Here is a 15,018-nt window from a genome sequence, read left to right as displayed (position 1 = left end):
TCTAACCATTGTTCACTTTAAATGACAGTGAAAACAGCAAGCATTTTCACAACTAGACTGGAACAGAATAAAACCCCTCTGGAGCCTTATTAACTGATAAACAATTTGCATTCACTTTCACAAGGACATTCCAGAATCATTTGTGATTTTTTAAAACCACATAAATCAGCCTTAAAAATTGTCCCTAAACAAAAGATCCAAAGATATCTCTGTTCTTCTCTTCTACTTTCTCTCTCTGTTGGCCATCAGAGGAAGAAAGGAGAAACAAGTTTCTAGCCTCTGTCTTCTACAAAGAAAACAAAATGCAAAATTCCTTGAATTATTTCAAGGTTTAAGAAACTCAAAATCCACGCAAAAGTGTTCTTTTTTAGTTACTTAAACTCAATTCTCTGATCTCTCTCTGTTCCGTTTTTCCAGACTAATGGTGGAGAGAGACAGATGCCTCATCAAGCAGAGGTTTTCTTCCCCAAAATCCTCCCCAATTTGCACACACAACACAGAACGCAGATTTACAAAAGACACATAACACAGTTAAAAGCATGTTTAAGCAGTATTCCTGGGAGTAAGAACTTCTACAGCCTCATTCTTCCAGCTTCAATAAAGCTTCACATAAACTAATTCTCTCACATAAACTACTCCTTTCCTTTTTGCTAGAGTATCAGGCCTAGCATGGCTTCTAGCATCTTCAAAGCCTGGCTAAATGTATATAATTCACAGGTCTGAGCTGGCCAGGTCTCTAGAGGGCAACCTCTATTCATTAGAGCCTCTTTCTTTCCCTCAATTATCCCATAGTCATTCCTTCTTTTTTCTTTCATCCAATCATGCTTTGTTTTTTCATGATTTTCCTTCTCAATTCACCACAAAAACATTTCAGGGTTCAAATAAGATTTCACTTCTGGTGATTGGGTAATGGGAACAGGAAAATTCTCTCCTTTTACCCCAATCACCAAGGGTCTCACTTTACAAAGTTTAGCCTCTGGGGCTAGCACAGTAAGGGACAACCTAGCTTCCTCTGTCTCTATCAGGAAAGTGGTGTCTGCCTGATCTTCCACTTCCATGGTTACCAATGGTTCCATGTGAAAGTCAAAGAACAAACTGATTCCTCTGGTCCCCAGCCTTTGTGAGAAGCTCTGCCCTCTCTGTTGTTTGGTTCTATCACCTACTCCACAGAAATAGCACATAGGAGGGACACAAGTGGCCCCTGGAGGCCTTGCAAATTGATTCAGATTTGAAATTGTGCAGACTTGGTGAAGTGGCCTCCTCCAAAACTTAATTTCCTACTTTCTTGTACTAGAACAGCAGTGTTGGCAATTGATTGAATATGAATTGGCCTTCCTCTCAGAATCAAAGATTCTAGATAAGGAGGCCACAGGTTGTCTTTGTCCTCCCCAAGGCTGTACAAGGGCTCCCAATGCTATTCCTTGGTCCACTGTGGCAGACAAATGAAAAGGCTTGCTCAGAGAGAGTTGGGCCAAAACTGGGGCTGATTTTAATGTGTTAACCATGAAATCTGGTCACCTCAATTTTACTCCTGCCCTTTGAGAAACCCCAGTACCAGGCACACCTGTTTTGGGTTGAACTATAGGCCTTCAAGTGTTTGGGGACCCCAGTGTGTGTGTGATCTGTGGACACAGTCCCAAAGTTGAGCACCTTTATTTGTTTTAGAAGCTTCTCCCATTGTATTAAAGTCCTCTCTCAGGAAGCCCAGTTCTTAGTTTGACCCTTTTCTTTGTAATTGTTATAATTGACCACTCCCTGATACCCCTGAGGCTGGCTGCAGATCTCTTTGCAGCCTGCTTGCAGTTTGTCCATGCAGACTTGCTGTACCAAGTTCTCCAGAGGGTATAAAAGACCCCCAAGTTCTGTCCCTCTTTGGAGCTGGCATCTAGCAAGGTGTCTTCTCCCAGGAATACACCCCCAGAGTCCCCAGGGATACCTCCCCAGAGTCCCCAGGGATATGTCTCCAGAGTTCCTAGGGTGTTGGCACTGGGCTCTGTGTGGAGGCCAAATATTGGACCTATCTCTATCCTGATTAAAGCCTTGGTTTTTCTGACTATTTAATTGCCACGGGCAGGGTCCAGCCTCACTCACAACTCCAGGATTTCCCAACAGGTGGCAAACAATCAGTCAAAAAAATAACAAATGGAAGACAGCTTAATCATTATGGTCATGGGACTACTTTGCATCTGATAGCTGCTCTGCCATCCCTATGCCTGGTTTTTATTTTTATACCCATTTTCTTGGCACACAGATACATTACCTAACACACATGTTCAAAGAGAGATAATTGGAAAAGTGATACATTAACTTTTAACAAATCACTTGATTAACATTCTATATTCTTATATTGTGATTATAGACAGCATACAAGATAAATTATTTCATTTTCTCATTACCCTATGAGAAGTTTTGAACTTACAAACAATCAAGGAAAATTACTTATTGCTTTTAACAAAATGGAATAATTAATCAGAAGTTCTTAAAAGACAATTCAACAATCATATCATTGAGTTTGAGGGGCACTGGGAACACAATTCAAATTTAGTATTAGACTGGTCATTTCTCAGGGTTTTTACTAGGGAGTTTCCCACTGACAAGTTACTGGTTTGTGAAATTGAGTCACTGAGGCATATTGAAGCTTGGTGTACCTGTAGTGTACCTGTACGTATTGTATGGACCTTTATGATTGACTTGTGTGCTGGCTTCATGAGAATAGGTTTCTGTGCGTGGTAAAGTTTTGGGTTTCTGTGCGTGGTAAAGTTTTGGGCTTGGCCTGTAGCTGTGCTGGGAATTATTTGCCTAAGTAAAAGTTAACCCATGATAGTCTTTTGGGATAGGGTTTGAGGATCTGATCTTTTGGTGATGTTTTAGAGAATTAGGGTACAGGTATTTTGCTCTTGCATTATTCCTTTTGAGACTAGGGGGAATAGTAATCATGTCAATTCCATAGGTAAGGGACCTTGATGAGAGAGGTCATGCAAGGGGAACTGAGTGGGCAATCATATCTTGCCAAGGGCTACTCTGTGGCCTCCTTAGCTACCACGTGTGACTCTGTCAAGGCGTCATGGCCTGATGGCTCCCAGCATCTAATAGTTCTGTGTTTTTTCCAAGTTAGCAAATTCTTTCTTTAATTCTGAAAAATTTCCCTTTCCCACTGAATCCCATTCTATGGGATCTGGAGCTTCTGCTAGTAGATGAGCATACACTATCTGTTTGCCCATCAGAGTATAGGGATCTGGCATCATTGGGTACATTGGCATTGTAAAATGGAGTTTTTGAACCCTAGACTTGAATCCCCAGAAGTTCTTGGTATTTCCCAGAATTCCCTATAATCTCACCTGAGTCTCCACCTGGGCAAGATCACAATTATTATTTAACTGGCAGTAACGCCTACCTCTCTCTCTTCCATTGCAATGATGTAGTAAGTAAACTAATTGCAGGGATTATGAATGGACTAATCAGCCCTGGGCATGTGATTTCTTATTTTGTATTTTCTTTATTCCTTGATTTTCTAATAATCCTTAAATAAACCTCATAAATCTAATATTTTTATTACTAGATATAATTTAATTTTTACAGCATGATTATTTTATTTCTCTCCCTCAAATCTTGAACTAACAAGTAACTTCTGTATTGGCAAGATCCTAAAAGTCCCATCTTCTAAGAAGGCTATAATCACAGTTTTTAGTCCCCTTCTCCCCTCAAGGGAAATTGGATATAAACAAAGGAACTGGGTATGATTTTGTTCTGTTTTGTTGTTTTTAAGGGAGGAAAAAAAATGGGGACAAAAAGGAACATTCTAGGTATTACCAAATGCCCTAAAAGTGCCCCATTTAAGATATTTCTCAAGGACACAGACTTCTCTTCTCCTACCTCCCACTTGGAACACGAACAAATATTCCCTGCCTAGTTATTGATTGTGTATGACTTGAGTTGAATCCCACTCCCCCATCCCCACCCCAACAGGTAGCTGAATCAGAAAATCTGATGACCAAAAGTACCACATAAATGTAGAAGAAGAGTCAGCTTCTTATTGATACATCTCATGAAGGCAGCCATTAGGAAACAAGACATGGCCACAGCTGAAGGTGGAAAATGGAGTTTTTTTCCTGTTCTATAGTAACAGTAGCATCCTTATACAGAGGTGCCTGGCTGTCTTGCTTTCTCCTTTGGGTTTCCTTTCTTACAGTGTTGACCTTGTCAATAGTGAGGGTCTTGGAAATCTTATGAGATGAGTGTTGCCTGGAAAGCCACAGAGGCTGTGTTGGCAATAGTTGAAGCAGAATGATTTAAGACAAGGAAAATGTTGGCATGCCAGAGGGAGTCCCCAGAAAGATGACCCTTCTTGATGTTTGATCAGACTGTGCCCAGGGGAGGAGAGACATCGAACAGTTAGCCATCAGCTTTGCAAAAAGCTGTGTTCCAACAAGACTTGAATATTATTTTCCCAACTGATTATATTAGTCATGATAAGTTATTGGATTTTGTTCTGATTATTCTTTGATTCCTTATTGCTTAGCATTCCCTTTTTTGTGTAGGAATAAATTACCTGTCCAAAGATGGTATTAACTCTCCCCTGTCCATTTTTAGACTTAATCACCAGAAACGTATACACCCCACTTATCCTTAAGTGGAGGAGGTCTGTGACCTCCATGTGTGTGAAAGTGGGTGACGAATCAGAACCCAGTCATAAGCAAAGCTTTAGCTGTAATTGGTCCATGTAAAATGGAAGGAAGGCATAAGAAGTAACAAAAAGGAATGGTCTTTAAAAATGCCAAGAACTTCCTGTGACCAGGTCTTTCACCTTCAAATTGACCTTGGAGGAGCTCTGGCTGAGGATTGCTAGACCACTGGAATAAAAGTAGTGAGTTCAGCTCAGTGAGGTTTGTCATTAGAGAGAGTGATTATAACAAAGTTTTAGCCTTGTTTTGCAGCTAGAAATCTATTTTCCTTTTTTCCAAGCCCCACATGTCTCTAGAATTAGCTTAAGTGAGAAGTGAAACCTGGGGAGATCAGTCAGGAAGAAGAGCGTTAAAGTAACAAAAAGCTGGTCCTTTTTACCCTAAGAGGCTTTTGGAACACAAATAAGGGAAAAAATAATTTATAAAAACTCTTTTTGCACCAGGCCAATTCAGAAAAGCAGTGTTTCTGCTCACAGAAGGAAACATGTAGTAGAAACACATGGTCCTAATGTTTTTTGTTTTTTTTAAACTTAGTCTCTGGCTAAAGGCTTTTTTGCCTGCCCTCCACCCAAGGGCTAATTGATTAGGGTGTACCTGTACTCACAACTATTTTCCCATTTAAAATCCTTAAAAGACCACACCCTGACTCTATCCCCTAGCTAGTAGCGCTATCTACTGACAAGAAATAGAATTGCAAGCATGGCCCAGTTTCCTGCTTATCTCAAACAGCTCCCATTCTGAGAGAGCATTACAGAGCTTACATTGCTCAAAGTTTTAGGGCATCTTCTCTTGCTACCATTACTGGGTGCACTGCTCCTTGCAATTAGCTTAAGTAATCCTGAGATTCAGGGGGGAGATTTATCTTCTTATACCCCTTTGCCATTCTGGCCTGCCCAGTCCCTACAATACATCCAATATGGGATTCCTCCATACTATGTTCAGTGCGGAATTCTCCCTCACTATGGGATATCCCAGAGGTTTGACAAAATAAACCTAAATGGATAATGATCCTAGGGAGGGGAAGGAACCTTAAAGAGTCTGGAGGTGACTTTTTAAGCCTTTTCAGACCATTGCTTTATTGATTGCTAACTGTTTGAGTTTGTTCCCCTTCAAAATAGTGAAGAAACCTGTAACATAGTCATCGGAATTGAAAAAAAAAAATTGAAAAGGACTCTTGAATTCAGTGCCTGTGTCCTGTCACATATATTGTATTTGCTGAATGTTTTAAGTTCTGCAATAAATGTTAGGGTTTTGGGAATGGGATAGGATGTTACAAAGTAGGGCCAATATCAGAAGAATAAACTTTGGGAAGGCTATCTGTGGCTGACAGGCCCAGTCCAGGCCGAGCCTATCCTGAGATAATAAACACAAACCACTATATAACAGGCACAGTTTGTTGTATTGAATAAACAAGGGAAGGTGAAAAGGGAATTTGGGATAATCTAAACTAAGGTCAATCTACCTAAATCCACCAGATCTAAATATCTCTTCACAGAGATTTCTTCTGAGTGAATTTCCTACTGTGATCCTCCTTAACTCCTCAAATTGTCGTTTAAATGTATTCTTATGATTTTGGAGATTTTGGTACTTCTTGAATGTGCATTTGCTGCTCTACTACTGGTTGTTTTTTTTAATAAAGCTGTTTTCTTAGTGAAAATTATGTACACTCACACTGTGGATCATAGTTAAGTGAAAAAGGATCTCATTTTTGAGTGAGAAACCTTTGCATTCTGCCTCTCCTTGGGTAAATACAGTGTGTCACTGATGTAAACTATATACATATATATATGTATTTAATTTTCTATAATTGTTTTTCCTTGTATGTGCAATAGAGTATTTGAATTCTTTTTTCTCATTTCTTGTACTTAAAATACATATAATCAATATTAATCTTTTTTATTTTGCAGTAATATAAGTTTAAAATATATATTTGCTATAATATTAATGCATAACCAAAAACTTTTGACTATGGAAACCTGACATTTATTGATAAATGTTATGGGACCGTGATTAATGTTTGTGTCTGATTCCAGGAGAAGGGAACAAAAGACCCATTATAAAGTGCAAAGAAATAAAAGGTCAAAAAGACCAAAATAGTCATGCCTGGACTATTGCATTGGCTGCTGGGGGGGAGGGGGGAGCTGTCTGCCTCAAGTCTCTGCCCACTCCAATCCATCTTCCATTCAGCTACTCAAGTGCTTTTCCTAAAGTGCAGGTCTGGCTATGGCACCTCTCCATGCAGTAAACTCCAGGGATTCTCTGGTTCTTCCAGGATCAAATATTCAAGGCTCTTCATAAGCTAGCCCCCTCCTACCTTTCTAGTCTTCTTCTTTTCAACCCTTATCATCTGTCTTAGAATCAATACTAGGTATTAGTTCCAAGGCAGAAGAGTGGTAAAGGCTAGGCAATGGGGAGTAAGTGACTGGCCCAAGGTCACACAGCTAGGACGTACCCGAGGCAAGATTTGAACCCTGGACTTTCCATCTCCAAGCCTGCCTCTCTATCCATTGAGCTACCTAGCCATCCCCTTTCCAGTCTTCTGGAAAAACTTTACTCCTTGACACAGATTCTTCAACCCAGTGGCACTGACCTCCTGGCTGTTCCTTGAATAAGTCACTTCATGTCTTATTCTCTCTGTCTGCCCTCCATACCTGAAACACTTTCCCTCCTCCACTCAGCTTACTGGCCTCTCTAGCTCCTTTTACATCTTAACTAAAATCCCTTCTTTTACTAGACGTCTTCTCTGACCCCTCTTAATTCTGGGTCCTTGCCCCTGTTTATTACTTCCCATTTGTCCAGTATATACTGTATTTGTACACATTTGTTGTTTGTTGTCTCCCCATTAGATTGAAAGCTCCCTGAGGACAGGCACTTTCTTTTGTCTCTTTTTGCAAAGAATCTGGCACATTGTAGGGGCTTAATCAATATTTATTGACTGACTTTACTATTCTTATTTGTTGCCAGGAGCAGGGGCTGTGTGAATTACCAAAAAAATACCCCCCCCCCAAAAAAGAGAAAAGAGCATTGGCAAAACACTGAAAAATAAACAGAAGGTAAAAAGTCCAGCAGGAGACAGTCATTTGGCGACCATCTTGTTTATATAATCTGTACTTTATTTATTGTTTTTAAGGCTGGGTCTTCCTATCTTCCCCAAGCTGGTGGACCAAGGTATACTTGTGAGCTCATTCCCATCCTGACCAATCCAAAAGTTCTGACCTGCTCTCTTTACAGTTTGGACTTCTTCATTCTTTCTAGGCAACAGGGGAGCCCACTATATGGGTGCCAATCGGTGTAAGTGTGAACACCTGATTGGCTGAACCCGCTGCAACTCAGAATTCCTAAGATCCAGCACCTTGCTAGGATCACAGCAGGATGCTATTATGCCCATCTCAATTTACACTTTGAAAAACAAACTCCATAGCCAGGTCTTACAGGTCCATATGCAATCCTTTTGTTGTTGTTGTTCTTTTAAATGGACATATTTGTCCTGGTTAAGTTCATAATACAAAAGTAATGTTTTTAAAGGTAGTAAAAAAAAAAGGCCATGGAGGGCAGCAAGGTGGTCCAGTAGATAGAGAACCAGGTCTGGAGATGGGAGGTCCCGGGTTCAAATGTGGCCTCTGATACTACCTAGCTATGTGACCTTAGGTAAGTCATTAACCCCAATTGCCTAGCCCTTGCTACAGTTCTACCTTAGAACAGATATTTAGCATAAATTCTAAGAGAAGTAAGGGTTTAAAAAATAATATATATTTTTAAAGCTATGGACAGGGCTGTTGTCTGTGCCAGGATATTCAGTGTAATGAGGGGATATAGCAGCTAGTGATAAGTAAGCAATAACTATGGGGTCTTTTTGCTTTCAGATGTTGGAACCTCCACTCATCCTACCTGGGGACTAATGCCAAAGCTACCTCTAAGAACAACCTGTCTCCACACTCATTAGACGGGATTCCATCTTTCTTCTTTCTCCTTACAAAAGAGCAATGCCCCCTGGAGGAGCCATCTGGAGGGACTATGGACCATGAGGTTCTGGAGAGAAGCCCAGAGGGATCCTGCCTCCCCTATGGCCACCAAACCAAGTTTCCTCGTCCTTCCGTTGGCCGCGATGCCCCTGAAGGATTGAGGATTTTGTGGTTCTCCTGAGGTTTCTTCCTGATTGGATACGGTGACCCAGCTTCTTTGGGGATCTTGTCACCCACACATTCTCCAGTCTGGGGAGATGCTGAAGCTTGTGGCTACCATAGTATGTGTGTAGGACTGGAAGGCATGGAATATGACATTCCAGAAGGTAAGGGACCTGGGTCTACAGCTAAGAATCAACTGCCCAGCAAAATGGACTATATTCTTTCAGGGGAAAGTATGGGCAGTTAATAAAATAGAAGATTTCCAAGCATTCCTGAAAGACAACAGCAACAAAACAACAGGCTTAAACAGAAAATCTGATGCCCAGACACAGAACTCAAGAGAATCACAAAAAGGTAAATAAGAAAGAAAAAAAAGAAGGGACTCGATAAGGTCAAATGACATGTATTCCTATATGAAAATATAATATCCGTAGTATGTGTGTATGTAGTCGTTATACAAGTGGTGACTCCACTTGGCTGAAAGCTGGGACCCGTAACTAGAAAACCATTCAGCTTGGGATGGGGGTAAGAGAAAACTTTGGGAGTGAGGATGAGGAGCCCTGATTGGGCAGAGGCGAGGGAGCTTCAATATTCTTTATGCCACCTCATCTATCTGCCAAGTTGGTGCTAAGGAGTTCAGTAGTGATGAGGGAAAAGTTGGAGGGAAAGGGATAAGCATGTTCTTTTTGGAATGAAGCCAGAGGGGCCTGGGAAAGCTTCTAACTCTAGAACTGAGACAGATGACAGAGACCGGCTCATCCAACCTCCTCATTTTTACAGATGAGGAAACTGAGGTCCAGGAGGCTAAGCCACTTGCCAACTTCTAATAACATCAGAGGCGTGAATGAGTTGAACAATCTGGGTCTCTGACTTGAAAGCAAGGCTTCTCTCCATTGGACCACGTTGCATCCTTCAGCATGCCCTTGTAGGACCCAATTTGTCCCATTTCTTACTTGTTCCCAGAGCTTAACCTCAAAAATTAACACATTACCCCACCACTGGACTCAGACTTGGAAGATTTCAACCCAGAAGTTCTACACACTCTTCCCCAAACCCCCAGATCAGAGGGATTCCATGGATGGTGGTTTGGCACTTTCCTCTCCCCACTTCATGGAATCCTCAGTGCCATCTGACCAAACTGAACTGCCACATTCCCCTTCCCAGTCGCACAGAGCCTGCCCATGTAGGGGAGCCCTGAAGAGTGAGATGCCTCATACCCCATTCTCTACTCCCCACCTACCCAGAGCAGGAAGTGGTCACCATTGTTCCCCTCCACAACCCCTAATGCAGCAGAAGACAGAAGGGGCAGTTCAGAGAAGAGGTGAATGCTCTGTGTTGGGGCTCAATGCCCTGGAATGAAAGCTGAGATCCCCCCCAGAGCCCATCCAACATGACTCTCCTACTCTGCTTGTTGCTGCTTTCCCTCTCTGGTGAGTTCTTTGCCTTGTCATTCTCCTCCTCAGGTCCCTGTTGATTTGTTTTCTTGGGGACAGGGACTAGCGCGATGACTGGGGGAAGAGTGACAGCTCTTAAGGGTAATTCCTAGGAGTTTAAGTCCCATGAAAGAAGGGGTCTCTTTGGGGTAACTTTGGGAGCTATTTCTTGGATGGAGACTTTTGTTGTTTTTAAATGCGTAAAATAGTTGGACTAGATGACCTCTAAGGTGATCCTAACAAAAGAAAAGAAACAAAAGTTTTATGGCGGACGGGGTTGGAATTTTAAGGTGTAGCAGAGGGGAACCCCATTTTTCTATAACAGAAATAACAGACCCTTCTATTCTCCCTCCCCCTACTGCCCTGAAGGTTTGCTCCCCACCCAGACAATGCTGCTTTGAAGAGGAAGTGGCTATGGGTTTTGGAGGGGGTAAGGAAGGGGTTGGGCCGAGGCTGGGGGGGTGGGGGAAGTCCAGTCCTTGAATAATTAGCACCCAATTATGGGCTAAAGTGAATGGTATAGACAATAAAAATTCAGAGAGGAAAGACCAGTGTGGGCTGATTTAATAGGGAGATGGAATGGGACTCTAGACAAGGAGGATGAAAAAAAAGGAAAGAATCAGAGCAGTATCGCCTAGGTGCCCGGGGAATGGTGATACCTTGTGGAAGTGGTAATTCTGGGGAGTCTATGTTGAATCTGATTTTGGACATGCCAAGTCTCATGGGGTAGTGGAAAATGTTCAGTGAAAAGTCGAAATTTTGGAGGGCAGTTAAGTGCCTCACAGGATTGAGAGCCAGGTCCAGAGATGGGAGGTCCTGGGTTCAAATATGACCTCAGTCACTTCTTACCTGTGTGACTCTTGGCAAGTCACTTAACCCCCATTGCCTAGCCCTTACTGCTCTTCTGCCTTGGAACCAATACAATAGTATTGATTCTAAGATGGAAGGTGAGGGTTAAAAAAAAAAGTTAAAATTCTGAGATGAGTTTAGGTAAGAAGACAGAACTAGAAATAAAGATTTGCAGTTAGAAAATTCCTTTTATTTTTATCCTTACCTTCTGTCTTGGAGTCAATGCTATGTACTGTTCCAAGGCAGAAGAGGGCTGTAAGGGCTAGGCAATGGGGGTTAAGTGACTTGCCCAGGGTCACACAGCTAGGAAGTGTCTGAGGGCAGATTTTAACCCAGGACCTCCCATTTCTAGGCCTGGCTCTCAATCCATTGAGCCACCCAGCTGCCCCCTAAATTTCTGTTTAATCCCCAATTTTGAATCTGTGTTTGGGTTTGAGATGTTATAGTGGACTGGGCAGAGTGTTGTGCCTGCAGTCAGGAAGATCTGAGTTCAAATAACGAGCTGGGTGACCTTGGACAAGTCATTGTTTGTCTCAGTTTACCCATGTGAAAAATGGGGAAAATAATAGCACCCCCCTTCCAGAGTGGTAAGGCACAGATGAGAACCTTGCCAACCTTAAAGTACCATCTACATGCTAACTATTATTAGGTCAGCAAAGAGGTGATGGTTGAAGCTTAGTGCATGAGATGATGGAGAAAAGAGGACCAAGGACCTGGATTTGGGGGGTAATCCTGACTGGAGAAGAGCAGGCATTGGAGCCGAGAGGGGAATCAGGAGGAGTGGGGAGGGGAGAACAAGGAGAGGTTAACGTCATGGAAACGAAGGGGAATAGAAAGTTTCAAGAAGGAACTAGATAATTGGGTTAAATGGTGCAAAGAAGAAAATGAGGGGAGATCAAAGCCCAGTGGACACGGATGCGCCTTTCGCCATCCCCTTCTCGTTGGCACACAACAGGGCTCAGGAGATGCTCATGGGTCATTCTTTGTCCCACTCAGGTTTTCAGGCAACTCCTCCACCTTCCTTGTTCCAGCCTCAAATCTCTGTGTTCAGCGGACAGGGAAACCCACAGATCCTGTGCCAGGTGCTGGGCACCCCTGCGGGTGCTCATGTCCTGTCCTGGTACCAGCAGCTTCCTGGGAAGGGGCCAACCTTTCTGCTGAGTCAGAGGGAGGGGGCTTCCCCAAGCTATGGTCCTGGGGTGGCCCCCCGTTTCCTGGCTGAGCTGGACCCTGAGGAGAACAGCGCCCGCCTCACTGTGGGCAATGCCAGGCCTGCAGATACGGGCATTTACTACTGTGCTCTGTGGAACGCCGGCCAGTACATCTTTGGAGAAGGCACTCAGTTCCTCTATCGGGGTAAGACCCCGGTTAGGGAGGTCCGAGCTGGCCAAAACGTCTCCAACACTGGCTGATTGAGACCTGGGGGGGGGGGGGGAGCTGCTGCCACCAGGGGGTGAATTCTAGAGATTTTGGGGGAGGGAGAAGGAACCAAGGGGGGGACAGGGGTGAGGGGGATCCTAACCAAAGATTCGGAGCTTTCCATGGTGGATGGGGCTGGAAACTAGGGAGAGGGGCCTGGTGAGGAGGGAAGGCCCCTTGGACTTATGGCGATCTCTTCCCCATTTCTATCTGTTGTCCAGCTGAGAAGTTGCCTCCAGCCCCCCTCTTTCCTCAGCTGAGCGTGCTCACTTCAGGCCCAGGCTCTCCGGTACTGTGTGTGGCCCAGGGGCACCATGCTGGCTCTCCGAGGCTCTCCTGGACGCTGGGGGGCCAGCTCCGGAAAGGGGGAGCCGTGGAGAGCCTGCTGGAGGACATGGATAACGCGGTGGTCAGCATCCTGCACCTGCCCAGCAGGGCTCTAGGAGGCACCGTGACCTGCCAGGCCCGCCCCGAGGGCCCGAGCTTGGCCGCCATGCTGAGGCTGCCTCCTGAGGAGCACGGTGAGGGCATGCGGAGGCAGCTCTCCCTGGCCATCCACGGACCGTCCACCCCCGGGACTCCCCTCACCCGGCTCTCCCAATCGCCACCAAGTTGGCGGATGAGCCCTTGGTCCAAGGCAGGGTCGGAAGTGCTTCCATCTAACCGAGTTGAGACAGAGGCCCGGGAGCGCTTAGATGAGGGGGTTGTTCCGGGGACCCCCGTCTGTTAATGGGCTTCCTCCTCCCCTTCTCTTCCAGGGTACCTGGACCAGTGGGCCCACGGGGAGGCCTGCAGCGGGGTCCAGGAGGACCAGGATGCCCTAGGTAGGGTGACTTCCGGCCTCCTGGCTAGGAAGGCGGCCAACAATCCTTGAACTTTCTGGCTTCCTTCCGCGGCCTTTCCATACCCGAGTCCTGCGTTCTGGTCTTGGCTCTGCTTTTAACCCCCCCAGGATCTCGGCCTCCATGTCCCCCTCTGTAAAAAGGGGATAAGCGGCTCCTCTCGCGAGGTGACTGCAAAGGGGAAGCGGATAAAGACGAGGGCGGCTGCTGGTTTCACCCAGATCCCGCTTGGGAGGGGCCATCTTCAAATAGGAACGTCTCTGGCTCCCCTTGGATTTAATGTGGAAAAGCAGGCCTGGAAGGGGGAGGGGGGGGGACGCTGTCTTTGACGTTCTGACTCTCTCCCCACAGCCCGCCTGGAGTGGATGCTCACCGTGGCCGGCCGCTGCTACCTGGCGCTGCTGGGGGGCGCTCAGCTCTGGGTGCTGCTGCTCCTGCTCAGTTTGCGGGCCAGGAGACGCCCCGGACTGTCCGCTGGGGGGCGAGGGGGGAGCTCAAGTCCCCCACTTCTGTCGGCTTTCCCGTCCCTCCCACCCCTCTGCTCTCCCTTTTGCACTCAAAACAGTTTGTGAATAAATGCAACAAAACATGAGGAAGTGGTGCGGAGGGCGCGAGGCAGGGGCGGGTGGGAAGGCCGAGCTCCAGACTGGGGACCCCTGAGAGCTGCCTGACCCTGGCTGCCCCCGGACGCCTGCCCGCACCGGGAGGGAGGAGGAGGGAGAGAAGTTCATTCATATGACTTGGGAAAGCAGGTGTGGAAACGTTAACGTGTCCTTGGTGACACATGAAATAAAAGCTCTAGAACAACATTTCCAGGCTAATCCTGTGCCTCGGAGGTCTGCTTTTTTTCCATTTTTTAAACCCTTGTCTTAGAATCAATACCATGTATCTGTTCCGAGGCAGAAGAAGAGTAAAGGCAAGGCAATGGGGGTTAAGTGACTTGCCCAGGGTCACACAGCTAGGAAGGGTCGGAGGCCAGATTTGGACCCAGGCCTGGCTCTTGATCCACTAAGCCACCAGGAGGTCTCGAACTCTGCCCCAGGTCACTAAAGCAGCCCTATGTCAATAGAGCACTTGGTCTTGAGAGCGGACGACCCTGTTCAAATGCAGTCTCAGACACTTAACTGGCTAGGTGGCGCTTCGGTCCTTTCCAAAACGGGGCCATCAGATGTGGTGTGACCAGGATGGAGACATCGGTCCTAGAGGCCACCTCCCTAGTGCTGCCTTCTACAAGGGCAGAGTGCAGGGGTAGGGAATAAACAGCTCCAAAGACACCACGCTGGGAAATCTGTTCTGGCAGGGGTGAAACTTGCTTGATGGGGGTGACTGTTTCAGAACAGCTGGACCAAACTCAGAAGCCACGTCCTCTGGGAAGCCTGGGCCTGGATTCTTCAGACTGCTTCCCTTTGGACTGACACATGGGTGAGTGAAAAGGGCTGACTCCCTTTCCTTGGCTCTTAGCCTCCAGAGAGGCCCCTTGTCTTGGAGGAGGCCTTGTGGATGGAAGTCTTGTTTAATTAATCCTCTGGCACCCCCACCATCCCCGCTAGGGCCTCTGAAAGCCAGCCTGGTTTGGACTAGGCAGGAGTAGCTATCTCTCTCTAATTTTCCTCCCTTTCTTTCTCTCTATTTGTAAATAAACTATCATAAAAAGTCATTCTGACTTGAG

At 45.5% G+C, this 15,018-nt stretch overlaps 1 protein-coding gene across 1 annotated transcript; it reads left to right on the top strand.

The window, feature by feature from the left end:
* The first annotated feature begins 10,103 nt into the window (after window positions 1-10,103).
* On the top strand, window positions 10,104-14,500 carry LOC103105650 (immunoglobulin gamma-1 heavy chain-like). Its single transcript, XM_007477509.2, has 5 exons — window positions 10,104-10,236; window positions 12,085-12,444; window positions 12,729-13,028; window positions 13,266-13,331; window positions 13,701-14,500. Exons 1-5 carry the CDS (start codon window positions 10,197-10,199, stop codon window positions 13,919-13,921), a joined length of 987 nt encoding a protein of 328 aa, XP_007477571.2. The 5' UTR covers window positions 10,104-10,196; the 3' UTR covers window positions 13,922-14,500.
* The last annotated feature ends 518 nt before the right edge of the window (window positions 14,501-15,018 follow it).

Source organism: Monodelphis domestica, chromosome 1 (assembly GCF_027887165.1).
Source record: "Monodelphis domestica isolate mMonDom1 chromosome 1, mMonDom1.pri, whole genome shotgun sequence".
NCBI lineage: Eukaryota > Metazoa > Chordata > Mammalia > Didelphimorphia > Didelphidae > Monodelphis > Monodelphis domestica.
This window is presented reverse-complemented; position numbering and strand designations above follow the sequence as displayed.

What these genes read in the sequence shown, in the direction of transcription:
- LOC103105650 (XM_007477509.2), top strand. Translation starts at nt 10,197, where the DNA reads ATGACTCTCCTACTCTGCTTGTTGCTGCTTTCCCTCTCTG. An exon ending in CACTCAGTTCCTCTATCGGG is followed by an intron (nt 12,445 to 12,728) that starts GTAAGACCCCGG and finishes TCTGTTGTCCAG; the next exon opens with CTGAGAAGTTGCCTCCAGCC. An exon ending in GGAGGACCAGGATGCCCTAG is followed by an intron (nt 13,332 to 13,700) that starts GTAGGGTGACTT and finishes CTCTCCCCACAG; the next exon opens with CCCGCCTGGAGTGGATGCTC.